Below are 27,065 nucleotides of genomic sequence, written 5' to 3' on the forward strand. Positions count from 1 at the left end.
GCAATACCTATTAAAATCCCATCAGCATTTTTCACAGATATAGAAAAAATAATTTTACGCTTCGTATGGAACCAAAGAAGACCCCGAATATCAAGAGCAATTCTAGGCAACAAAAACAAAATGGGAGGCATTAATATGCCAGATATCAAACTATACTACAAAGCTGTAGTAATTAAAACAATCTGGTATTGGCACAAAAACAGGAATATTGACCAGTGGAACAGATGTGAGAATCCTGATATAAAACCATCCTCATATAGCCATCTCATCTTTGACAAAGCAGACAAAAACATACATTGGGGAAAAGAATCCCTCTTCAATAAATGGTGCTGGGAAAACTGGATAGCCACCTGTAGAAGGCTAAAACAGGACCCACACCTTTCACCTCTCACAAAAACCAACTCACGCTGGATAACAGACTTAAACCTAAGATATGAAACTATTAGAACTCTAGAGGAAAAAGTTGGAAACACTCTCCTAGACATCGGCCTGGGCAAAGAGTTTATGAAGAAGTCCCCAAAGGCAATTACAGCAGCAACAAAAATAAATAAATGGGACATGATCAAACTACAAAGCTTCTGCACAGCCAAAGAAATAGTCATGAAAGTAAACAGACAACCTACAGAATGGGAGAAAATTTTTGCATCCTATGCATCCGATAAGGGACTGATAACTAGAATATACTTAGAACTCACGAAAATTAGGAAGAAAAAATCAAATAACCCCATTAAAAAGTGGGCAAAGGACTTGAACAGAAATTTTTCTAAAGAAGACAGAAGAATGGCCAACAAACATATGAAGAAATGCTCAACATCTCTAATCATCAGGGAAATGCAAATCAAAACCTCAATGAGATATCACTTAACCCCAGTGAGAATGGCCTTTATCAAAAAATCTCCAAACAATAAATGCTGGCGTGACTTGAACAGAAATTTTTCTAAAGAAGACAGAAGAATGGCCAACAAACATATGAAGAAATGCTCAACATCTCTAATCATCAGGGAAATGCAAATCAAAACCTCAATGAGATATCACTTAACCCCAGTGAGAATGGCCTTTATCAAAAAATCTCCAAACAATAAATGCTGGCGTGGTTGCGGAGAGAGAGGAACACTCCTACACTGCTGGTGGGACTGCAAACTAGTTCAACCTCTGTGGAAAGCAATATGGAGATACCTTAAAGCGATACAAGTGAATCTACCATTTGATCCAGCAATCCCATTGCTGGGCATCTACCCAAATGATCCAGTGACACTCTACAAAAAAGACACCTGCACTCGAATGTTTATAGCAGCACAATTCATAATTGCAAGGCTGTGGAAACAGCCCAAGTGCCCATCAATCCAAGAAAGGATTAATAAAATGTGGTATATGTACACCATGGAGTACTATTCAGCTCTAAGAAACAACGGTGATATAGCACATCTTATATTTTCCTGGTTAGAGCTTGAACCCATACTACTAAGTGAAGTATCCCAAGAATGGAAAAACAAGCACCAGATATATTCCCCAGCAAACTGGTATTAACTGAGTAGCACCTAAGTGGACACATAGGTGCTACAGTAATAGGGTATTGGGCAGGTGGGAGGGGGGAGGGGGGCGGGTATATACATACATAGTGAGTGAGATGTGCACCATCTGGGGGATGGTCATGATGGAGACTCAGACTTTTGGGGGGAGGGGGGGAAATGGGCATTTATTGAAACCTTAAAATCTGTACCCCCATAATATGCCAAAATAAAAAAAATAATTAAAAAAAAAAAAACAACAGGGAAGAAAAAAAAAAACAGTAACTGGAAAATGTGTAAAAATTAATGACTTCTGGTCTAGCATTGTGCTATTTTGGATGAAATAAACTGTGTTGGCGATGTATTTAAAAAAAAAAAAAAGGCCGGGCGCAGTGGCTCACGCCTGTAATCCTAGCTCTTGGGAGGCCGAGGCGGGCGGATTGCTCAAGGTCAGGAGTTCAAAACCAGCCTGAGCAAGAGCAAGACCCCGTCTCTACTATAAAAATAGGAAGAAATTAATTGGCCAACTAATATATATATATATAAAAATTAGCTGGGCATGGTGGCGCGTGCCTGTAGTCCCAGCTACATGGGAGGCTGAGACAGAAGGATCGCTTGAGCCCAGGAGATTGAGGTTGCTGTGAGCTAGGCTGACGCCACGGCACTCACTCTAGCCTAGGCAACAAAGCGAGACTCTGTCTCAAAAAAAAAAAAAAAAAAAAAAAAAAAAAAAAAAAAAGACTGTTCTTTCCCCACTGAATGGTCTTGGCACTCTTGTCAAAAAGTACTTGACTATATATGCATATATATATATATTTTTTTTTTCCTTCTGGTACTCTATCATATTCCATTGGTCTATGTGTCTGCCCTTACGCTAGCACCACATTATTTTGATTACTGTAGCTTTGTAGTAATTTTTCAAATAGGAAGTGTGAGTCTTCCAACTTTTTTCAAGATGTTTTTGGCATTTGAGATCCCTTGAGATTCCACATGGGTTTTAGAATGGGTTTTTCTACTTCTGCAAAAAGTGTCACTGAGATTTTTGGTAGGGATTGCATTGAATCTGTAGAAGGCTTTGGGTGGTAGGGGTATCTTGACAATATCAAGTCTTCCAGTTCATGAAGATGGGATGTGTTTCCATCCACTTACGTCTCCTTTAACTTCTCTCAGCAGTGCTTCATAGATTACAACGTATTAATACGAGCTTTTCACCTTCCTGGTTGATTCCTAAGTATTTTGTTCTTTCTGATGCTTGAGTCTCTTTTTATAACAAACCCTCGTCATGTTGAGCAACTCTTTAGCTCATCTTTCATACTTATTTTTAGTTTCTAGTGCTTTTGCTGATACTTCCTGAGACGAGGGACTCTGGGTTTTGTGTGGATGGAAGATCCCGATCCCTCTGCTCGTCCAGTGCTAGTCCCGAGAGCAGGGCTGAGTGAGGGGCGCGGTGCTCCTGGGCTGGTGCTCGAGGCTGGGCCGGGCCCGCGGACCGGCGGGGTGTGAGGCTGATCTGCACACATCCCAGCTCCTCGTTTCTGGGCTCTCAGTTGTCTGTGTCTCAGTTGTCACTCTTTCTTGCTACACAAAGCAAAACACAGACAAGCCTTTATTTTGCAAAAGTCGCAAACACTTTGACTTTCTTCCACCAAGAGGTGGGGTCTGTGTGCCTTCCCCTTGGCTAGTCACAGAACTCCAGGCTCCGATCTGCCTCCTGAGACCACCGCACTGAGAGGACACCCGAAGGCCTTTGAGTTCACAGCCCTTGCGGCGGTGGCCCCCGCTGGGGCAGCAGACTTGTGGGCAATGAGGCTGTGGTGGGAGTGCATCCTCCAGCCCTGGCCACCACCGCACGGAGCAGACTGCCCAGCTGGCCCTCCTGAGTTCCTGATCCCAGGCCCAACGTGCACGTGGCGGCTATTAGGCTGCTCAGTTCTGGGTGGCGTGTCATCACAGCAACAGATAATTGCAACAGGATCACGCCCGATGCCTCAGTTTCTCAACATGCCGTATTCCAAGGGTTTGGAGCCCAAGTCAGACGCCAGCTGTACATACAGGAGGCAGTGGCAGCGGCAGACCCACTACTGCTCCTGGACCACCTGCCGGGGTGGAGGGTGGAGGTGGTCCATTCAAAGGCCGTGAGCACCTCCTGCTGTTTCCTTGGCTCAGCACATCCTGTGGCCGTGTCCTACTTCCTCGTGGCCCATGACCTGTCCCCACTCGGTGCTTTCCTGCATGGGTTCCCCAGGCAGGGCACTGCCAGCCCCGCTCGGCAGCAGCTGGCTGGCCTCCCATCCGTCCTTCTTGCCTGGTTCCTCATGGGCCTCCTGTAAGAGCTGGGGCGTGGGGGCCCAGGCGGGGGCCACACCTTGGCTCGCTGACCTGGGGAGGCTGACAAAGTGGGGGCTCTCCGAGGTCTCCACCCACCCCCAGTGCGGGAAGGGGATGCTGGAGGGCGGAGACCTGCGGGAGGGGCAGGGCCGGGGGACCGTGCGGCTTGGCCGGCGAGGCTCAGGTGCAGGTCAAGCTCGGCTGCAGCGTCCCCGTCGGAGCCAGCCTGTTGTCTTCCCCGCCAGGGCTTCGCACGAAGTCACAGCCAGCTGAGTGGCAAGCGTTTCTAAAGAACCCCCTGAAGGGATGTTTTTCTTTGTGCAAACAGTCCTTTTGTGCAGAGGGTGTTCTGTGGCTTCTTGGCAGACACAGGTGGGAACCACCTGGCTGAACATCACTCCCTATCGAGTGTGGAGACACGCAGCACACGTCGGCGCAGATCCCGGGCACTGTGATCTGGAGTCCTTCCTCAGAGAGCCTTGTGGCGTTGGCTGACCCCTCGCCATCCAAGCACCGAGCCCAGGCTTTCTGCAGGGCCGCCATTGCTGGATGCGGAGCGCACTGCCTACCCCAGGGCTGGCGCCTGCCTGTTAGCCTGGAGGCGAGGCTGGGGGAGCAAGCGGAGGCACTTGGCAGGGCTGCTTGTCTCTGAGGGACCTGCCGACGACAGCGTGCGTGGAGCTGGGTGAGTGCTGCCCGTCTTCGGGTGGCCATGGGGTGGGACGGGGGCTCAGCACACGGTCACACCATTGGGAGGGAGGCCCTGGACTCTGGTGACAAAATCTCACCAAGTGGACACGCCAGGACCACCAGGCCTCTGCGTCCCTGCTCAGAGCTGCCTGCCTGCCCATGGGGTGAGACCTGTCACTGAGGGCGGCTCCCGGCGGCCAGAGGGGTCCCACCCCTGCCCTGGAGGCAGCCACTGGGGACGGAGGACTTCCCTTGTGCAACACACAGGCTCTGCAGCTACGTCTGGATCCCACGCTGGGCCCCGAAAGTGAATGCGCGGATACCCCAATGCCACGCCCGGGGCCGTGAAGAGACACGCTGTGCTGGAAGTGCTGGTGGAGGGCCTGGGGCCTGGGGCCCACAGCCACACGGATCTGGATTCGGACAGAAGAGGACCCCACCCTGTGCCACCCTGACTGTGGCCTCTCCAGGCCCGAGCAGAGGACCGGCCACACAGAACCTGTGCTCCTGACCCCCGAAGCTCTTGCAATGAGAACAGGACAGCAGAGCACACATGTTGGCCCCCCACAGCAAGGAATGTCCATGGCCACCTGCAAACACACATTTTCTATGACTGGGAGTGGCCCCCCACGAGCTCAGAGAGTGCCATGGGAGACTCGGAGAGGCTCTTGGGATGGGCTGGACGCACCTTGGAGGGCACCACACACGTGACCAGCAAGGTTGGGGTCCAGTGCCCCATGGGATCTGCACACGGACACTCGGGGCGTGGTCTCTGGGCAGCACCTCCGCTCAGACCAACGCCTTGGCTGCCAGCCTCGTGGCACTCCTGCCAGCTCATGGAAGGTCACATCAGAAGACAACACTGATGTCCATGGTGCAGGATCGTCCTGGCGTAGCCATCGTGGATGGTGCAGTGTGACAACAACTCCTGGAAGAAACAGCACCCGAGTCCTGAAGAAGGCTGCTCTGTTAACAGCTAAGTAAACAGAAAAGTTATCTTGGAACGGAGGAGAAAATTGTGGTGCAGGATTTGCAGAGCCAGCACAATCCTGCAGAGGAGGCTCAGCGTGCAGAGCAGACTGGTGGGCAGGCACACGTGTGCAGCCGAGATGAGCCCCAGGGCCCTCGGCGAGCGGAAGGGCCCCAAGGGACGCACGGACAACACCTGCCAGCCTCAGGGTGTGTGGCTGAGGCAGGGTGGAGGCAGCGAGGACAGAGGAACTGGCCTCACCTGGTGGACCAGGCGGACCACTTTCCCACAGCTTCCTTTGATCGGACCATCCAGGCATTCACCCATGAACTTGCAGTGCCCACGCCCTATTCCCTAATTAGACTGCCAGCTGCTGTGCACTCTCTCTCTGCCTGACCCTTGTTCCTGCCTCACAGGCCCGGGCACAGAGGACTGCCCTTCCTGTAAAAGTCTGACCTTCTTTCCTATTGTGATGTGTTGGATTTGCACCTGTCATCGGAAGAACCAGGGGCTGCCCCTGGCACACGAGTCGGGCTCCGGCGTAACTGGCACCGGCCAGTATGAACAAGTGTCCCATGTGAGGGGCCCCTGGTCACAGGTCAGACAGCCAGGCATCGGGCCATCCGCCAGGCGCAGGAAGTGTCCGGTGAAAGGCGAATGGTGAACACTGCGTCTGGCCCCCTTCATTTCCTGGGAGGGCGGCGTTGCTGGCCGCTCTGGTGCTGAAATCCCCTTTAGCTGGGGCACACGATCCTCACCTGGGCCACATGGGGGTGGCCAGGCCACCACAAGGCCACACCCGGGCAGACACCAGCCCACCAGCCTAGGCAGAGCTACCCCCAGGGTCCAACCCGGCCTGCCCATGGGCCTGCATCTGTCCTTCCTCGCCACGGGCAGGACTTCACTGTGTGGACACACCACGGTTTGCTTTTCCAGCATCTGTCAACAGACATTTGGGTTGTTTCTCATTTTTGCTATCACAAAAAAGCTGTCACGATCATTTGTGTAAAGAAAAAAAAGCCAGCCCCCAGGAAGGGCCCTGAGAGCACCCCAGGGACTCTCTGGCTGTGCAGGGTGCACTCAGGAGTGGCCTGAGGCTGCCCTTTGCTGAGCACCTGCCCGTCCACACGTGAGGCCACAGGACGGACCTGCATCGCCCGGTCTGGGACCAGAGGGGGCCTTCCCAGCAGGACAGGCCTCTCGGCTGCTGGAAAACAACCCTCTTCGAGGCACTGCTGGCTGGGTCGGGTGTGCAGGACTCAGCACCAGGGATGTGACAAGGACAAGTCTTTGGGAACATGAAGTATGTTTTCCAGGCTGGGCATCCGGAGCTGAGGACCCCATTTCTTCATATGTTGTGGGGGATCCCCACGTGACCCATAAGTCCCAGGGCCAGTTGACACAAAGGCTGGCCTGGCAAAGCCTCGTGGCCCTCCTGTGGGCACCAGGGAGGAACTCAGGGGAGGACCTGGTAGCCTCACTGCTCTGGGCTGGCTCGGACCCTGGCGTTCTGGCAAAGGTGGCTCCATTGCCGTCCCAGGCAGCTCAGCTGAGTGAGCAAAAGCCCTGGGCCACCAGCTTTCCATGTGACATTTGACATCCGTGACGCCTGGGAAGCTAGAATCTGCCTGGGGGGTGGGACCCGGCCTGCCCTGTCCACCCAGACCTGGACACATGGCCCTGTCGTGCACAGGAGGGTGAGGACCTCACAGCTGTCACCGCCTGGTCTCCACCCTGCACACCAAGAATAAGGAACAAGATGTGCCCGGGACACTGCTCGATGCCATGCGGCCTCCGGGGCGGCCCAGGCCGGGCTCTGGTCAGCTACCTGTGATCTGTCCTGTTTGGGCCTCAGACGCTGGGTCCTCCCACCCCTGCCAGCAACACCTCTGCACCATCCCTGGGTAAGGCGCCGGCAGCCAACAAGCCCCGGCTCACCTCAGCCAGCGGGAAGCACGTTTCTGGGCGCGGCTGACCTCACGTGGACTCACAGCCCTGTCCCTGCATGTGGAACGCACACCTCGCCACTGTGGGGCCTGGTCTGTTCCTGTGAACAGCAACAATGCCAAAGATGACGGGGACATGCACTGGGGGGAGGGGCGGAGCCCACCCCTCGCCAAAAATGTGGGCCTCGGGTGAGTCCAGAGGCTGCAGGGCCCTGTGCCCAGGGGCCCGGGGTGGAGCTGTGGGGCAGGGGTGTGGAGGTAGGCTATGGGGCAGGGGCCCCTCCTCCTGCCACCTCTGTCCCTGGGACACTGGAGCTGACAACTCCCCATGCTCGGCTGTGACAGGCTGTGACAAGTGCCCAGAGCAGGGCTCCCTCAGCACCTGACGAGGGACCCTTGCTACAACCTAAACCAAGGTCCCTTCCTCTCCCTGATGTTTAAGTGTTGTGACGATCCCTCCAGGTGTGTCCCCCAAACCTGCTGGCCAGCTACAGGACACTAGAGGAGAATCAGTGTGGTTCTCTCCAAGGGAGGCCCGGGATGCTGGCAGCCCGGGACGCTGGCAGCCCGGGACGCTGGCCAGGCCAGTGGCCGAGCCGGTGGCCCCTGCGCTTGGCATGGGCTGCACTCCTGCCCCGCACTGACATCCTGGTGTGTGGTGGCAGCAGTCCCCACTATAATTTCTTTCGTTTGTTTGAGACGAGGTCTTACTCTGTCACCCAGGCTGGAGTGCAGTGGTGCCATCACAGCTCACTGCAGCCTCCAACTCCTGGGCTCAAGCGATCCTCCTGCCTCAGTCCCCAGAGGAGCTGGGACTATAGGTGCCACCACTATGCCTAGCTAAGTTTTTTATTTTTTTGTAGAGACGGGGTCTGGCCCCTGCCCAGGCTGGCCCACTGTAACTTCTGACCTGCGAAGAAGAGCAGGGACAGGGCCCTTCAAGGAGGCCAGTCGGTTCTCACGGCAACTCTGTTCCTCCAATGGGGTCGTGAGGTCCGTGCTCCAGCCCCTCCCACCGCAGACAGGTGGGGCCCATGTGACAAATCCTCTAACAGCCACTGCCCCAGGACTGGGAGCCCTTGCCCCGCGGTGCACCGAGGCCATTGGGCATGCCCACCTCACTCAGTGCAGCCACCCTCTGGGCCGCATCCCTCCCGCCTGCCGGCAGAGCCCTCCCCGCCCACTGCCCACTTTCCTGTGGCCTGTCCCATGCATGGACCTGGGCCGTCCATGTTCTGCCAGCTGGGCCCCACATACTCCTGCCTGGAACGCTGGAAGCTCCCAGCTGTCCTGCCGGAGAGTGGTGCCTCCTCAGGTCACCCCCAGCCCAGGGCCTGCTGGACTCGAGTCTGGGTCCAGGGCTAGAAGCGCGTGTGGGTCGGCGGGGGCCTTGCAGGGCAACTGCCTTGGGTGAGGCCACCAGGCCTTTGGGGAGAAGGGCTGGCCTCAGGTGGGGTTTTTGGGGTCCCCTCCTTCCCCATCAGTGCCCAGCTGCAGGCACAGACACCGGTCAGGCTGGGCTTGGCCACGCAGTCCTGGTGCACCGCCTGCCCCAGTGGCTCAGTCCTGCTTCCTGCCGCGTGGGCCGCTGCGCGTGCAGGTCATGGCGGCTGCGACTGTGGCCTCCCTGGCTGCGAAGGGCTGGGCCTCCTACTCCCGCCCTCCTGCATGCCGTCCAGCACTGTCTGGAGATGGCCCCAGCCAGGCTTCCATCCTGCCGTCCTTGGAGACGGCGCGCCCCTTCCCGGCACGGCGAGTCCCGCTGCCAGCCCTGCCATCCCCTTTTCCTGCCGCGTTCTCTAGGGAGTCCAGTTACTTCCTTTTCCTGACCCCGTCCTCACCCTGCACGTGGAGAGCTTTTGCGGGCAGCTGCGTGGGTGTCCACAGCCTCCTGCAGCCTGGCCCTGGGGACCCTATGGGGGCTGCCCTGCCCTGCCCAGGGGGCACCTGAGGCCTCCAAGCCTGAGTCGGAGAACCAGGGGACGCCTCCTCAGAATCCTCCCACTCGAGCCTGCAGGTTGCCAGTAGGAGGTTTACTGTAAAACGCTCTCAGGGTGGCCACACGCCGGCCCGGCCAGCATCGCCCCGGCCGCAGAGCCCCAGGTGTCCCGCTGGTCACATGCTGACGCGTCTCACGAAGGGAAAGCCGGCGCGAGAGGAGATCGAGGGCTCGGTGATCCCTGGGCTGACCTGCTGGCGCTCGGGGGCCCTTGCGGGGCGGGGCAGCTTCTAGTCAAGGCAGGAGCCGGCGCCCACCTCCGTCCCTCCGTCTCTCAGAAGGGCGCAGGTCACGGGGCGGGTAGAGCGACCAGACGCTGATGCGCTGATCCTTGGACCCCGCGGCCAGCAGGCCACCGGTGGCGGCGAAGGCCACGCACTGGACGGCAGCGCTGTGCGAGGCCAGCACGGCCAGCGGCCTCATTGTCCGCCAGTGGAACACGCGGACACGGTGGTCCCAGCCTGCGGTGGCCAGGACCCTGCGGTCCGGCCGGATGGCGACCTCGGCGACTCCAGCATTGGTGAGTTCATGAGTCCCATGCACCTGGGGAGTGGGCAGCAGAGAGAGGCGTCAGGCTGCTCCTCGGCCTGCCATAGTGGCCCAGCTGGAACCAGGAGAGCCGGGCAGCCTCGGGACATGACGAGAGAGCTGTGTGCTCCGCCCCGCTGGCTCCTCCTCCTCTCCCCCTCCTCCCTGGGAGCCCCTTGGCTCTTTCCGACCCCTCGGGCCGTGCCGTGCCAGAGGACTTCGGCCTATCCCTCGGGGTGGTCTGTGGCCCTGCCCAGCTGCACCTAGGCCTGCTTGGACTGATTCCCTCCCCCCGACTCCTCCCACTCCCGGTCCCAGGAGAGACCTCTGTGGGGCCCCTCATCCCAGGGAAGACACCACATCCTAGCACCTAGCAAGAGTTGAGGTTCCCAGTCGCTCTCTAGAAAATCCTCAGCAACCACCCCAAAGCTGACGAGTGTGAGAAATGCAAACTCCAGCCAGGAACTGTGGCACACGCCTATAATCCCAGATACTTGGGAGGCCAAGGCGGGAGGATCACTTGAGGCCAGGAGTTTTAGACCAGCCTGGGCAATATAGCAAGATCCCATCTCTAAAGAAAATAAAAGGAAAGAAAGGAAAAAACCTCCAAACTGGACAGAGGTTGAAGAGCCACCAAGAGTGGGAGGTGGAGGGTGTGGGCAGCATGAAAGAGACAACACTGAGGTGGCAGGAGGAGCAGCATGCCCCGCCCGGCAGGAGGAAGCTGACCGCCTGGCCTGGTTCTGAGAAGAGGGCAAGGCGGTGGCACAGCGTGAGGCCCATGCTACGTGTATGGAGCCATTAGGAGGCTGGCCACCCTCTGGGGCCGAGCGCCCCCAACTCAGTGCCGGCCCCTCCCAGACACATGCCTCATGCAGGAAGCAAGGATCTCCCAGAGGAATGGTGGCCCCTGTGGTTGCAGCAGTTCTTGGTCCTATAGGACTGTCCTGGGTACTGCAGGGTGCCTGGCACCTCTCTGCCCACACACTAAATGACAGAGCACTTTGCCACCATGGTGACAACCAACAGTGGCGGCCTCCTTCCACACCAGCCCTGCGCACCCTGAGCTTTTGGTCAGCACCCTCTTCCCTGAATGCCCCCCAATGGGGCCGAGCCACTCTCAGGCGAGAATCGTGCTTCCCTGCAAAGACGGTATGGGAAAGAGATGGAAGAAAACAGGAAACACAATGGCAGCATCCACCAGAAGCCAATTTTGCTTGTCACCAAGCAATTTTGCCGTAAGTTAACAGAACAAAAGAAAACTTAACGAATGAAGTTACCTCTGTAAGTTACTCTATAAAACAAGGACTCAAAGCAGCAAAATGCAGGGGAGGAAACCCAGCCTGGTGGGACTGGGAAAGAAACAGGAAGAAAAAATTCAAAGAATGAAGAGGAACAGACACGCTTTAGTCTGACAGTGAAGGCCCAGAGGGCAGGCGTGGTAAACAGTGAGAAAGTGACAGGGAAACAGAGTCAAATGAACAGCAGAGAAAACAGCAGACATGGAAGACAGGCGCAGGCCCTAGCAGCCACTGGTTTGGTAGCAATTTTAATTTCTGTAAATTGAAGTCTTACGATCCAAGTCCAAAGAAAGGCTATAGAATGGTGAACATTAAGATAGGCTCTAGTAAGTTACTGGACTGGACAGCTAAAGAAAAGCCCTCTTGGTAGCCAGGCAGGAAGATCACATGGCGAGGGGACTGTTGCGTGGCACGCCCAAGCCAGCGCACAGTGGGGTGACGCCTGCCGAGATGGAGGGAAGCACAGTCCAAGAATTTTATATCCAGCCAAACTGTCGCTCAAGTACAAAGACAACAGACAAGCGTTTTTGAACTTGTAAGAACTCAAAGAATATTGCTCCCATAAGCTCTTCGTAAAGGACTAGAAGATTAACTCCAATCTTGTAAGAGATACTCGGAGAACTACAGCAAATGGTCTGGCAGATAGCACTGAATGTACTTTACCTACAGGATTAGCCCTAAAACAATATGGGGATTATGGCTACAGAACCGGTTATGTAACTAACAAACGTGGGCGGGAACCAAGAGGGTGGGATGAAGGCCGAGTTCACGGATTTGCCCATCTCTTGTCATTTAGGGCAAAAATACAACAGATATCTGGCAGCCCCTGTAAGTAATGACAAGAGCAGCACTGTTTCCTTCTCCTCTCCCGCCCGATGACAGTGGGTGCCTTAGTTTCCTAGTATTTGTCCTTGTACATCTGTATAAACTAAGAAAAATGTAAATATACTCCACAGTTTCATGATTGGATTCCAAAGTCAAGTCCGAATCTGCGCTATGTGTGAGACAGACTCCAAAGCAACAGCGGGTAGAGATACAGTAGCAGTAGGAGAATGCAAACAAGAGAACAGGGCCCCTCTTAAGTGACACTGCATGTGATACTGAACAGGGATAAAGGGTACAGTTCCCTGGGAGCAGCTATAAATGTCTGTCCAGCAATTAACAGGCTTATCATCCATAAAGCAAGAGTGACAGGAAGTAGTTATAACAGAGCAACTGGTACCAGACCAGTCCTCTTGCTGCACACAACCATCAGCGTGGACAAAATGTCTCAGGCGACTGTTTCCAGGCACAGGACATCAGACAGAGAAGGGCGGCTGAGGAGGTGGGCTCCCCAGTGGCCGGGCCACATCCAGGCAGAACAGAGCGGTCACAGCAAGCTGAAGAGGTCAGAACATGGGGCGGCCCGAAGGCTGAAGTCTGTGGGGGTGACTCAGAGGAACAGAGGGCGTTGAGGGCTGGGGTGACCACCTGTGGTTCCCCACCAGTCCCTGTGTTAGGGCTGGGCTGCACGTGCTCAGGGCAGACTACCCAGGACTTCCCAGAGCCACAGGGCTCATGACAGGTATGCGAGGCCAACAGTGCCAGGGTCAGGCTGGCCCAGGTGCAAAGACTATGTGACAACCCAAGACCAGCAGAGGCTCCAGAGTGGCCCGATTTCAGGAACAAAGACCCCATCTTAGAGTGAGGCCCACCCTAGACCTACTGTAGTAGAGCCAGAAACCAGGCCCTGACAAGGTCTGATGGGGAAGCAGAGTGTGGAAGTTGAGTCCCACCACCCTAGACAAGCCTGGAGTGACCTTTCCATGACCTGCCCTAGCAGAGCCAGAAGCCATGCCTACACAAGCTCATGGTGAACAGCCAGAACTGACATGTGCACTGGAATAAGTGCAAACACTCTTCCGAGCAAAGTAACAGAATCCAGAGTCTCTGTGCGTGTCAGTCTCACAATGTCTGACACCAACAATCAATCACTAGACATGCGGAGAAGCAGGAACACAAGGCCCACAGTCAAGGGGAAAAGCAGTTAATAGAAACTCACTCCCCAAACGTCATGGATGTTGAATGGATCAGATACAGACTTTAAAGAAGCCACTTAAATAGGTTTGAGAAATGAAAGGAAAATATAATCAAATAATTACAAAAAAGTTGTCTTGATGAGTGAGCAGATAGGAACTATTAGCATAGAAACAGGAATTATAAAAAAGAACCATAATAGAAAATATGGAACTAAAAAACTCAATATCTGAAATGAAAATTTTACAGGACAGGCTTAACAGAAGACTGGAAATTATGTTTTTCAATGAGTCAGAGAACTAGAAGACAGATCAACAGACATTATCTAATCTAAAGACAAGAAAGAAAAAAGATTGAGCAAAAATGAACAGAGCCTCAGGGACGCAAGGGCTATTATCAAACCATCTAACTTACAGAAGCCCCAGAAGGAGAAGACAATGAAAATGGTCAAGAAAAAAATAATGGCTGAAAATTTCTTGATTTTAATGAAAAACACCCATTGCTACTTTTTCTTTTTTCACTTACTGAACTTTTTCAAAAACACCAATTTATAGATCAAAAGCTCAGCAAAACCCAATCACCATCAGCAAAAAATATATACCTAAGCACAGGATAGTCAAACTACTGAAAACCATGGATAAAAATAAAATCTTGAAAGCAGCCATGAAGTAAGACACATGCTATGCATGGGAGTGATAAGGCATCATGAGTTGTCGGCAGAAATAATAGAACGACATCTTTATGTCTAAACAAAACCAAACCATCACCCCTAAAGTCTACAGCCAGGGCGCTTTTAAAAGGAGGATAAAATAAAGATAACTCTCAGATCAACAAAAGCGAGAGATTATTTTTGCCAGCAGAACGACAGTACAAGAAATGCTAGAAACTACCGGTCTGCAGGAAGAGCCCCAGAAATGGTAATGGATGAGTACATATACAATATTTTAAATTTCTTGCCAGTTTAAAAAAAAAAAAAACCCTGATGATTTAAAGCAAAACTTCGTACTGCAAGGTGGAGTTATAATGTGTGCAGAAGTCAGATGACAGCAGCAGCGAGGGGGAGCGTGCCTCAGTGGAACTGCACTGGTGTAAGGGCAGCGCGCTCGAGAGGGAAAGTGAACAGCGCTGACTCCAGGAGACTTCGCTGCTACCCCGTGAGCAGCCACTCAGGAAAAAGCATGACAAGAGGTATAGCCGAGAAGGCAAGAGAAGAAGTAAAATAGAATACTAAAAAATAAACGATTAACACAAAAGCAAGCAGGGACGGAGCAAAAGAGGTAAAAAAAATGGAGGTGTCAAGTGGAAAACAAACATAGAGATGGTAGACTTAATCCCAGACACATCAAGGATTGCACTGAACACAAATAGATGAAACTTTGCTGCAATTAAAAGGCAGGGATTACCGAAAAAGATCAGAAAGCAAGATACAGCTATATTCTGTCTACAAAAGATAGCTTTTTAAACATAAAGAGTTGAAAACGGGTCGAATATGGACACAAGAAAAGGATGCACCACGCAAAGAGCAAACGTAAGTGAGTTGGTGCCACTGTTTGGCACCAGACAAAGCCAACTGTGCGGCAAGGAACGGGACGAGAAATGAAGCGGACTTTTCACAGTGAGAAAAGGGTCCTTCGCCAGGACGCCGTGACCAGTCTCGATGCTTACATACCCACAGCAGAGCTTCGAAACTCACAAAGCAGAACTGGCAGAGTCAAAGGGAGAAGAAACAGGCGCGTCCACAGGTGCCATTGGATTTCAAGCCCCTCTCTCAGTAACTGGGAGAAAACTAGGCAAAACCTGGCAAGGACGCTGAAGGCTCGCAGCACCTCCACAACCTCAGCCAGGCGGCGACGCTCCCCCCACACCTGCGGAACACACGTTCCTTTCAAGCTCCACGTGCCGGGCCAAGCCGAGCCCCAATAAATCTCTGAACCCTAAAACTGCACAGGGAACGTTCACTGACAACAGAATTAAATAGACTAAAGATATCTGCAAAATCAACAAATATTTGGAAAGTAAATAATATACTGCCAAGGAACCTACAGATGAAAGAAGAAATCACAAGGGAAAAGAGAAAATATTTTGCACTGAGTTAAAAACAAAGACACAATATGTTAAAGTGTGAGGGACCAACTCACAACGGAGGGCTATTCGGCCGGGGGCAGAACCTGGGACGGGGCCTGGAGGCTGCTGCACCCCAAAGGGCAGCCCCGCAGCACCCAGGCCACGCCCTCAGAGCCTCCGACGCAGGATGGCCTCTCGGCGCAGGGAACAAGGGCTGGCGAGGTGGGAATGTGATCTTTGGTGCTGGGTGCACACTGGCTCCCAGGGGTGGGCAAGGGACCCCCGCAAAAGCCTGGGAAGACAGGCTCACCCACAGCAGTGAGTGGGACTGAGCACACAGGTCTCCTGGGGCAGGGCCCGAGTGGGAGCGGCGTGCCCTTGGGGTGGGGCTGCGTGCCCCTCCGGGTGGGGGCTGTGCCCCTCGGGGTGGGAGCTGCATCCCCCTCGGGGTGGGGGCTGTGCCCCTCGGGGTGGGGGCTTCGTGCCCCTCAGAGTGGGAGCTGCATCCCCCTCGGGGTGGCCTCAGAAGCAGCAGCAGGCCCAGCTCCTGGCCTCGCCTGGGCTCGGCCCTGGAGCACCACGGAGGAGGCTGCCCCTTGGGGCTGTGAAGTCCAGGTTCCCCCTACTCGACAGGAGGCCAAAGGGAGGGCATCGCTCAGGCCCCCAGATGGGGGCAGGGCTCCCCTTTGGCCCATCAAGTGGATACTGCCAGGGTCCCCAAGTCATGCGGCGGGGTGGGGGAGGGACGGTCCCCAGCGCCTGTGGGCTCGCCAAGCTTGTGCCAGGCGTGGCAGACTTGCAGTCACTGGGGGTGGTCCCACGGAAGCCCTGATGTGAGGGGCGGAGCTTCGCGTCCCTCCACCAGGAGGAAGAGTCTGCCAGGTCTCGGAATAGGAATAGGCCCGGCTGACAGCCGCACCTGCGGGCCGGGAGGGAGGGAGGGAGGAGCCAGCACTGAGAAGTAAGAGGCTGCGGAGGGAGGCAGTGCCCTACAGAAGCCTGGTCTGACCCAGGTCAGCAGCTGGCAAAATAGGCTTCCAGGCAAGAGTCCTCCCTGGAGGAGAGAGAGCAGGAGTGAAGGAAAGGGCCTACCTGCCAGGCGTACCCCCGCGCCTGCCCCACGGCCTCCCAGGCCAGCCGCAGAGGGCATGACCCAGCACCAGACAGGCCTCCAGGAAAAGCGGACAAGCGGCCAGAGCACGCTCTGGGGCCCCTGTCCCGGCACAGCCGCTGTGTGCGCACGTGCGCGGCGGCGCGTCTGTGAGGGTGGCCCTGCCTGCTCAGGCACTCGCGCGGCACTGCTGGGACCCGGACGGGCCCAGTCTCTGAGGCATTTCAGTGAACTGATAGCATTCAGACCTTGTTCTCGACCCCATGTAATTAAGTTAGAAAGTGAAAACTAAAAAATAACTCGGGGAGAAAAGTCAAACATTGGGAGCTGTAGGAACACTCTCATCAGCTCAGCGCCAGAGAACAGAGGAAGGGAGGGTGACAAAGACGGTGACCTCTGGCACTGGGGGCCTGGCCCGAGGGTGCCTCATGGGCGCTCTCAGGCCCCACGCTGGGCCGGTGAAGGACAGCCGAGAGCTGGTAGGCTGTGCCTCGACCAGGGTCAGAGCAGCACAACGAACCCGGAGCACGCAGCCCGACGGCAGGAACAGAAACGATGAAGCCGAAAACAAAGCTTTCCCAGGATCACCAAGGGTGAGGCTGATGAGGAAGGAACAGTGTGGCGAACACGGCAGAAACGAAACAGTCACGACGAATAGCTAGAACAAGATTAACAACAGGGTCCTGGGAAAATAACCTTGAAGATTTTTATGCCTATAGACAAATTCCTGTAAAAAATGCAACTTCCCTCTAAATCAGGAAATTTGTCCACAAAGAAAACGGAACCGTCCCCACGGAGGAAACACCGGCCCACACCGTTCGCTGACGGCAGGAGCGCCAGTGCAGGGCAGCCGGAGGCTCTGGACGCCTGACAGAGCCCAGGAGGGCACGCGGAGGACGCATCGTGCGGCAGGTTATTTTAGAACTGTTTGGTTGCTTTAATGTTAAAAAAAAAAATTCCAATAATGCAATTCCCTAAAGTAACAGATTCGAGAAGAAAAGCCACATGAGTCTGAGAGATGCAGAGAAAGCGCTTGGTGAAGCCCAGTGAGGTTCATGACCCAGATTCCTTCCTTGGAGGGCAGAAGGAACCTCGCCTGATGAGGAGAGCCCACCAGACCTCCTGTGGCCAGCACCCCACCAGGCTGCTCTGGGCTCCTGGTGACCTGCGAGGCCAGCACATCCTGCCAGCCACCTTGCCCCTGCTCAGCACCCAGCCCACCCCTCATGACCAAGCCCTCTGCCAGCTCGACCTCCTGCCCTTCTAGGGCCCCCCTGGCCTGCAGCCCTGACCACCTCCCACACCACTCCCCTCCCACTGCCCTCTGCAGACACCCCGCCCACCTTGCCCTGCCCTCATCTGGCAGACCCCGGGGTCTCCATATGTTTCCTGCCGGGGCACACAGGAGCAGCCGGACACGAGCTGCCAACTCTTGTGACCACAAGCCCAGGCAGGTCCCCAGTGTGCGTGGCGCCCAGCGTCCCCTCCACACTGCCCGACCCCAGCCCTCAGCTCCAGCCTGGCCGAGTGGCCAATGGAGACCAGCATGTGCTGGGCAGGGGCGTGGGTGGATGCCAAGGTCCAAGTGTAGGCAGGTGCGTGTTAGGTGCACCGCCTGCAGACCCAGGGCCCCACTTGCAGGGCCAGGAGGACGCTGTGGCTGGGGAGGGCCTGGCGGCTGGGAGTGGACAGGAGATGACTGGACACCATCACCATCATCCTCGCCGTATCTCCCCTGTGACCTTTGCCCTGAGTCAGTGGCAGAGAGGCGACCCAGGGCCAGAGCAGTGGGCCTCACCGGAACACTCGGCCCCGCCCGTCACTGCTTTGCCCCCCATCCCCATAGGGCTTCGCAGGCAGTGCGTACTTCCGAGGGAGGAAGAGCTGCTTTGGCCCTGCTGCCCAGCACCCGCAGCCCGAGGTAGGCGGGAGAGTTTCCATAGTGGCCCCGACCTGTGTTGCCACAGGCAACAGAGCACCCTGTATGCCGGCGCCTGCACCCGCAAGGGGCTGAGATGCCTGGCTCCTGCCCAGTGGCCTGGCTGTGTTGGACGGCCACTGCCCGTGGGGACAGGAGTGACCCCACACCCACCTTGGCTGTTCTCGGGGACAGATGACAGCACTGAGGGAGAGGCACCTGGCACAAGGGCCGGGTTCCTTCTGGGAGGAGATGGCACAGGGGAAGGCCAGCGGTGGAATCTCCTGGGGGAAGATCAGGGCCTGTCTGGCCCCAAGTTCCTGGGAAGACCAGGACCTGCCTGGCCCTGCGCTGCTGCACCCCGGTGTGGTGGCAGGTGGGACTGTGCCCACGGCCCTGCACAGCCCGCTTCCTCTCACGACAACTCCAGGAGGGCCGGCCCTGCTGCTGTGCAGACAGGAGCCCAGCTGGGACGCCCGGCTGGGCGCGGCGCAGGAGAGCCGCGGCCGGTCTGCTCCCCAGGCCGGGCTGCCTGGGGGGTGGGGGGGAGCCTCATTATTACTTAAAGGCCTAAAAATACTGCCGGCTGTAAATCAGCCCCCACTTCAAGGCTGTGGGCCCTGCCCAAGCATGGGAGGGAGGGAGCGGGCCTGTGCACCACCTGTATCTGACGACAGCCCAGGCCGAGCCGAGATGGCTCTTGGGAAAGCCACCTTGCTAAGGCAGGGCGGCTCCGGTGTCCCCATGTGCCCCCAAGTGCCCCGGGCAGTGTCCTGACCAGGCTGCCCCCTCATCACCGCTGCACCCCGCTGGCCAAGGCCTGGCCTGGACCGGGACCTTCGGGGAAGAACTCTGGCCACCAGTGGCTCTCCCAGCGCATGACCTCAGGTGCCAGGAATGCGCAGCGCGCGCGTCCACCATCTGGTTCCGATTACCCACGCTCTGCTGCGGGAATCTCATCTGCGTCTTTGCTCCCAGTGCCCGCCCGGGAGAGATTGATCTGGGCTCCTTAGAGGCTGCGGCGGGAGGACATGAGGGAGGCACGTCTGCGCCCGCGTGGCTCTCCGGCGAGGCGCTGCCGTGCTGGGGCTGGGCGAGGGCACCCGTGGGTGCCAGGGGCCTCCAGGCCACCTCGCCTGCTGCCGGGCGGCAAGGGCGCCCTCGCATGGCTCGGCTACGTGCCCAGGACCCCCAGGCGGGGGCTCAGAGAACCTGAGCTCTCCACGGGTGTGATGTGGGGTGGAGCGCGGTGGGCCGGCCGGCACCCCTGCCAGGACCCCTCCTGGCACGCACAGCTGGAGCCCCCTCCCTGACCCTCGTTGTGGGCAGAGGCCTGCCTGGCCCCCACCCTCAGGCCTCCCACTCTACACCACGTTCCTGGTCCCCTCTGCTCTAGCTTTCAAATTTGTCAGTACACTCATTGCACAGACTGGAAATCCAATGAGTAAAAAAATAAATTAAAAACAACAAAAAAAAGTAAATTTGTCAGTACAGTAAGGTCACCATTGGCGAACGTGCCCATAAATTACAGCCTAGGTTCCAGCAGCTGTTTCCCAAACATGCCGGGAGGGGCTGGGTGCGCCTGGGCCAGGATGGCAGGGGGCTCCTTCCTGGGGTCTGGGTGTGCAGCAGAGTGGCGAATCTCGAGGAGGGTCTTCAGCCTTCTGCAGAGTCAGGCTGGTGGAGGCCATGCACAGCAGGGTGGCACCGCTGGGTCCCCACCAGCCTTGGCGGCGGGAGAGAGGGTGTGCAAGGGAGACCCGCCCGCGGCCCCCTGGGGCTCAGCACTGACTGGGACAGCAGCTCAGGACACGAAGACTCAGCACCCAGAGTGGCTCAGTCTGCCTTTCTCAAAACGACCATCATCCCTACAACTCACACCCCACCCACAGCCAGTCCCCTATTCTGAGACCTCGGAGACTCTTCCTCCTGGTGGAGGGACGCGAAGCTCCGCCCCTCACATCAGGGCTTCCGTGGGACCACCCCCAGTGACTGCAAGTCTGCCACGCCTGGCACAAGCTTGGCGAGCCCACAGGCGCTGGGGACCGTCCCTCCCCCACCCCGCCGCATGACTTGGGGACCCTGGCAGTGTCCACTTGATGGGCCAAAGGGGAGCGATGCCCTCCCTTTGGCCTCCTGTCGAGTAGGGGGAGCCTGGACTTCACAGCCCCAAGGGGCAGCCTCCTCCATGGTGCTCCAGGGCTGAGCCCAGGCGAGGCCAGGAGCTGGGCCTGCTGCTGCTTCTGAGGCCACCCCGAGGGGCACAGCCCCCACCCCGAGGGGCACGCAGCCCCCACCCCGAGGGGCACGCAGCCCCCACCCCGAGGGGCACGCAGCTCCCACGCCGAGGGGCACACAGCTCCCACGCCGAGGAGCACAGCCCCTAGCCCGAGGAGCATGCAGCCCCCAGCCCGAGGAGCACGCAGCCCCCAGCCCGAGGAGCACGCAACCCCCACCCCAGGAGCACGCAGCTTCCACGCCGAGGGGCACAGTCCCTAGCCCGAGGAGCACGCAGCCCCCAGCCCGAGGAGCACGCAGCCCCAGCCCGAGGAGCACGCAGCTCCCAGCCCGAGGAGCACGCAGCCCCACCCCGAGGAGCACACAGCTCCCACGCCGAGGGGCACAGCCCCCAGACCGAGGAGCACGCAGCCCCAGCCCGAGGAGCACGCAGCTCCCAGCCCGAGGAGCACGCAGGCCCACCCCGAGGAGCACGCAGCTCCCACGCCGAGGGGCACGCAGCTCCCACGCCGAGGGGCACAGCCCCCACCCCGAGGAGCACGCAGCCCCCAGCCCGAGGAGCACTCAGCCCCACCCCAGGAGCACGCAGCTCCCACACCGAGGGGCACAGCCCCCACCCCGAGGAGCACGCAGCCCCCACCCCGAGGGGCACAGCCCCCACCCCGAGGAGCACGCAGCCCCCACCCCCAGGGGCACGCAGCCCCCACCCCAAGGGACACAGCCCCCACCCAGAGGAGCACGCAGCCCCACCCCGAGGAGCACGAAGCTCCCACGCCGAGGAGCACGCAGCTCCCACGCCGAGGGGCACAGCCCCCAGCCCGAGGAGCACACAGCTCCCACCCCAAGGGGCACACAGCCCCAATCCGAGGGCACGCAGCTCCCACGCAGGCCCTGCCCCACGAGACCTGTGTGCACAGTCCCACTCATTGCTGTGGGTGAGCCTGTCTTCCCAGGCTTTTGCGGGGGTCCCTTGCCCACCCCTGGGAGCCAGTGTGCACCCAACACACACCCAGCGCCTCATCCCCTGTGGCCTACAGCCCCACAACTGCACTGAAGACGGCTCCCCGACCCCAGTCAGCCCCAACCCAATCCCTGCTGTCCTACAGCTGAGCACAGGGGCCACAGGCCTGGGCCTGGACACCAGAGCCCCTCGAGAGGCCGGCAGAGGCCACAAGGCATCGCTCCACCTTGGGCATGAGGCCTCGCGCCCGCCGGGCTTTCCTGCTGCCCAGGAGCAACCCCCCCAGGCCGGCTCGCAGACTGCCGTGGGGGCTGGAGCTCCATGGAGTTTTCCACACTGGACTTTTCTTTTTTCTTTGATTAATCAGTTCCTTACTGACCAAATTCCTCTGAGTTTTCACCAAGGGGATCGTGCACTCCTGGACACTACGTGCCTTTTTCTGGACGGACAAGACGTGACTGCTGCTAACCCGAGGCCTGGGAGAAACCTGAGCCATGTGAATGGCGCCGACACCCACGCCCCCTTCTTCCTGCGCGATGGGACAGGCCGCCCGCACCCGCCTCCAAGTGATTGATTAGCTGGGGACCTGCAGCAACTCCTCCTTCATGCCTAAATATTGTTCCAGCCCATCAGACTGTTAGTGCAGAGCAGGATAAATGAGGCCCGGCCCGGCGCACTGACCTGCAGGGCCTGCCGCCCATCTAGGCTCCAGACAGCCAGCGCCTTCCCTGCGGAGCCTGAGACGCCCCGGGCCTTCTCGGGGTCGAAGTCAAGGCCCATGACGGGCTCCTCGTGGCAGGAGACATGGCTGCACATCTTCCGCTCAGAAATGTCCCACAGGGCCACCGATCCGTCCTCGTAGCCAGCCAGGAGGAGTGGGCGGGGGCTGGAGTCAGCCTGCAGGGACGGCAGAGAGGTCAGCCCCCAGAAGGGCTCAGACTCTAGTCAGTTTCAGGGGAGGGGCTGTCAAGATGGCTGTCCCTCCCACGGGGCTAGGGCTGCTTCCCGAATCCTCCAGGTGGCTGTGACTGCCCAGGGGCCCTGCATCCAGCCCCTCCCGCACAGCCTCTGGACAGCAGACACCACAGGTGTGGGGCCCGCACGGCTGCTGCTGGGACACCCTAAGGAACGTGGGCTTAGAGGCCACAGAGCCCCGGAGCAGCCCCTACGGAGCCACTGCCTGCCAAGCCTTGGGACCCGGCACGTGCCTGCACTGCGTCCTGCCCACAGGGGCAGCGCTGGGCGCCCGCCATGTGCACAGGTGTGGCCAAGCCCTCGCCACCTCTCTCGTGCTCAGGGACCCATCCTCCTTCCTCGAGCTCTCCTTGGCCTGAGATGCACGGCCACCCTTGGCAGGAACTGGTCACCCATCTGGAGCCACCAGCCAGGAGAAGCTGTGAGCTCCATCTCAATGAAAGATGAACTTTTGTGCCTTGTCAAGGTGGCTACAGAACCGTCCCCACCCCGCCCCTGCAAGGCTGGTGGGAGCTGCCCATGCCCTAGCTTGCTGCAGCCCAAGCTATCGTGATGAATGAGGGCGTGGGTCAGAGGGCTTCGTTTGTTAAGCCCCTGCAGAGACTGCAGGAGAGCGCTGCGGGATTCCGCGGCACCCTGGGGGCGTAGCCGCTAGGCTCCGAGGGTGGCAGCCCAAGAGAAACCTCGTGGGGCTAAGTGAGGAGGTGAGGGCTGGCCGGGGGCTCCAGGGTGGGTGCCCGACAAGCAGACACCATGTCCCCAAGAAGCCTGAGGGCTGGGGTGCCCCATGTGTCAGCAGGTTGGTGACAGGAGCCAGGGAGCCAGGCCCGGAGCCTGAGCCAGGCAGCCCTGGTCCAGAAGGGCCGGCCAGGTCACGGTGGCCTGCACACGGCACGTGAACCCAGAGCGACAGAAGGGCGGCTCTGGGAGGTGGCCTGCGTCTCTGGGCGCCTCATCTCAGGTGCTGCACCGTGCCGGGGCCCACACCATTCCCAGGGCAGAGCTGCCCAGGTCTCCGTGTGGTGCCCGGCATGCGGCCCGCCTCCTCCCCGCGACCTGCCGGCCCTCGCCACACTCTCCTGGGGCGTCATCACAGGGAGAGCCCAACGCTGGCCCTTGTCCGGTCACCTGCTTGGACGTGACGCGTGCAAAAAATGCACACCACTTTCCCGGATTCGTGGACTCAGGGAACTGTAAGTGGTGCCATGCTCCTGCGTGGGGCTGCTTGCAGGCAGCCATGCTGCCCCAGAGCAGCATGTCTGGACCCAGGGCAGGACCAGGGCCTCGCAAGAGCAGCCCAGAACACACCAAGCCCCGTCCGGGACCACGAGCCAGCTCCTGCCACCAGCGCAGGTGGGGGGGCCAGCTGCTGGACTCACCCGAGTCCGACTTCCGAGGACTCACCTGGGGCCCATGTGGACACGCTCCCCCCAGGCAGTGCTCCGTGGCAGAACCTGTCCCCATTCCTCATCGCCTCTGGCCAAGCCTGTCCTGTCCCCTCCCTGGGGCACATTCCTCCTGGCTCCCGAGCTAAAACAGCTCAGGGACCGGCTCTGCCCAGTCTCTGTAGACCGACGTCAGCGTGAAGCCCACAGCCCCGGAGTTCTGGGCGCCGTGGCTAACGACCACCTGTCACTTTTGTCATGCGGGGGTGGCTGGACCAGGGCCAGCTCGGCCTGGAGCGGCGTGCCCCATGGCTGCTGGCCCTGTGGCCACCTCACTCTCTGCTCTGTTCCGGGTTCCTGGGCCTCCCAGTGACAGGCGCCGTGGGCAGAGAGTGTCCAGGCTGGGCCTTTGGTACCTGCACGATCGGTGCTGCCCGGCCTCCTCAGAGGATCTGATGCCACCCTGAGCTCTCTCCTCTCCTCCAACCCGCACTCCACTAACACTTGGAGGCCAGGTCTCGCTCGTGTCCCCTCTTGTCCCTCAGCAAGCAGCCGCAGAGGACACAGCAGGGACCGTGGGCAGCCCCCGACTCAGTGGGGCCGGCCGGAGGGGCCTGAGCAAAGACTGAGCCGCGGGCCCGCCGTAGCTCCTGACCGTCCGCCATTACTCTTGCGGCACAGGACGCCACTTCGAGGAGCAAAATAAGAACATACTTGAGTGTTTAAAAAACAACCTAGTTGGTCCACTCTGCCATGCTCAGATCAACAAGTTATGGCCTGGACCCTTGGGCGTGGGGGTGCGACAGGAACATTTCCAGCTGACGCAGACGTCCTTAGTGGGATACTTTGCGCTGAGTCTGTGTCACCAACACCGGCATGGTTTGTCCTCTGTCAGCTATATTAATCACCATAACAAGTCGGTACACCCCGTTCTGCACATTTTTCTGCTGTAATTCCACATGATTGTGCAACCACCCATGTTTCCCAGGAGCTGACTTGAGCGGTGCAGCCCTGGCTACCCCGCCCCAGGCCAGGGGGCCCTCAGCCACCGCCCGTGACGCTGCGGCCTGGGGGTGTCTGTCTTCCCAGCCAAGTGCCTGCTGAGCTCTCAGAGGAGCCTAGTCTGGACACATGGAGGCCAGCATCCCAGGCCCCGCTGCACCCCCAAGGCCCAAGCCTGCTGGAGCCAAGACCGTTGCCGTTTTGGGTGAGTCCCCTGGAGTGTCCCCACCTGCTGTGGGTGGCCCTCCCAGAGGCTGCGCAGCTGCAAAAGCAAGCCCACAGGATCCACCTACTAGAGACCCCAAATCCCTACGCCCTCAGTCAAGAAACAGCAGGGAGGCTGGCAGCAGGAAAGGGTGGCGATCTTCCTGGCCAGGTGAAGAGACAGAAACACCTGGGGCAAGGGCTCTGGGGGTGCCCATCCCAGTGGGTCTCGCAAGGGCACCTGGACACCTCCAGACCGCACAGGCCCACCTGGTCTGGCTCTTGCGAAGAGTTCAGAGAGGCAGCGGGACGTGAAGCAGGCACCGCCTCCCCCTGGCCAGGGCCAGCGAAGGGGCAGGAACGTGCGGAGTGCTCTGGAGCGGGCTCTGCCCGGCGCCCCACCCACCACAGCTCCCGCAGTGGTGACAGCACGGCTGAGGCTGCTGGCAACTCCTTGTGAGTGACACACCAGGCCATTTGCTCTGTGGCCCGGGGAGGGGACGAGGTTGCTGAGACGGCGCTGACCAGGGACAGCTGGGTTAGGAAGCCATGGCTTGAGGAGGGCTGGGGTCTCGGGCGATGTGGCCGGCCTGGGAGGATCCCTCCCACACTTGCAGCCCTGGGAGACACCTCCCGACCCCTCCCACCAGAAAGAACAGTCAAGAAAGAAGGAAATGGCTGTGGCTCAGAAACTGTGAGTGTGGCCATGGGGAGAGGCACTGGCACTGTGTCAAGCCCACTCCTGCCTCTGAGAAGCAAAGAAGTAACAAAAATTAACCCCAAGCAAGGAAGGGCCGCGCAGGCTGCCGCAGTTGGTCGGCACGTCCCTCCCGCCTTGGCAGTGCCAGTGGCCTGCAGCGCTGAGCAGGACACATGGCCCACGTGGGGCGGGCTGGGCCGCAGCCCCACTGCCCCCTCCTCACTGCCACTGCAGGAGGTGAGCCTGTGGGGCCCGTGAGGGGTGTGCACCTGCTGCTGCTGCCGCCTGGGGCAACACCAGGGTCCCTCACCGCGGCGGCAGCAGTGGGAGGCGGAGGGCCGGCGGGGACACTGAGGCGCAGGAGGCGGCTGCACATGTTCCCCACAGGGGGTGTTGCCTGACTGGCGTGGCAGTAAATCAGATCTGAACGGGACATGACTCAGGCTGGCGGGCGGGCGTGGCGGGCGGGCGTGGCTGGCGCGCGCCCGGCCTTACCTGCCACAGCCCCAGGCACATGGGCATGCCCGGCTTGGCATCTGCCTCCGGCTTCAGGGTGCACACTGACGTCTTAGACGGCATCTCCAGGATCTGAACCTGACAGTAAGAAAACAAGTTGATTTGGGCCGACGCCAAGTCGAGCCTGTGCTATACAAACAAGAGACTTTTAAGGCGATTAGCCAGGCTGCTGCGAGTTTGTCTGCTCCCCTCCCCTGAGGACCTGGGAGCGGAGGTTCCCATTAGGCTGCTTATGGGCTGGGGGTTGCCAGGACCTTGCAAGAGGCTCCCAGCGTTCCCAGGTGACGGCGCATCGCCGGACAGCCGCCTCGGCCTCTCCTGCTTCCCCGTCTGGGCTGAGCAGGAAGCCCGGCTCTCTCGCCCCCGACTCCACTCAGCCGATCCCCTCTCCTTGCTCCTCTTGCCTGGTGTGGGTCTGACAGCCGGAAACCATGGACGCTCTCGGGCCCATTCGTGGCGCGGGGACTCCCACAGGCACACCTGGGCACCCACCACCCGCTGAGAAAGGGAAGTGATGTGCGTTCACCAGGGGCTTTCCCAGCACCCACACCTGCACCCCATGTGTGGAGGCTGCGATCCATGTCTCCTGCACACAGCCAGGGCCCTCCTGTCCTGGGCTGGGGCTGTGCCTCGAGGCTCATGTGCTGACAGCAGGCTGGGCACTGCCCAACACCAGCCCCAGGGATGGCCAAGGCTGTGAGGAGC

General features: G+C 58.6%; 1 protein-coding gene across 1 annotated transcript in view; it reads right to left on the minus strand.

Moving 5' to 3' along the window:
- Positions 1-2,823: 2,823 nt before the first annotated feature.
- The window catches only part of GNB1L (G protein subunit beta 1 like), a 69,489-nt gene continuing 45,247 nt past the window's right edge, over positions 2,824-27,065 (minus strand). The window contains exons 5-7 of the mRNA XM_020285311.2: positions 26,340-26,438; positions 22,260-22,475; positions 2,824-9,984 (exon numbers count right to left, since the gene is read on the minus strand). Coding sequence (XP_020140900.1) covers positions 9,676-9,984; positions 22,260-22,475; positions 26,340-26,438 — 624 coding nt within the window. The 3' untranslated portion in view covers positions 2,824-9,675. The remainder of the gene's footprint in view (positions 9,985-22,259; positions 22,476-26,339; positions 26,439-27,065) is intronic.

The sequence above is a fragment of the Microcebus murinus genome, chromosome 22, assembly GCF_040939455.1.
Source record: "Microcebus murinus isolate Inina chromosome 22, M.murinus_Inina_mat1.0, whole genome shotgun sequence".
Taxonomy (NCBI): Eukaryota; Metazoa; Chordata; class Mammalia; order Primates; family Cheirogaleidae; genus Microcebus; species Microcebus murinus.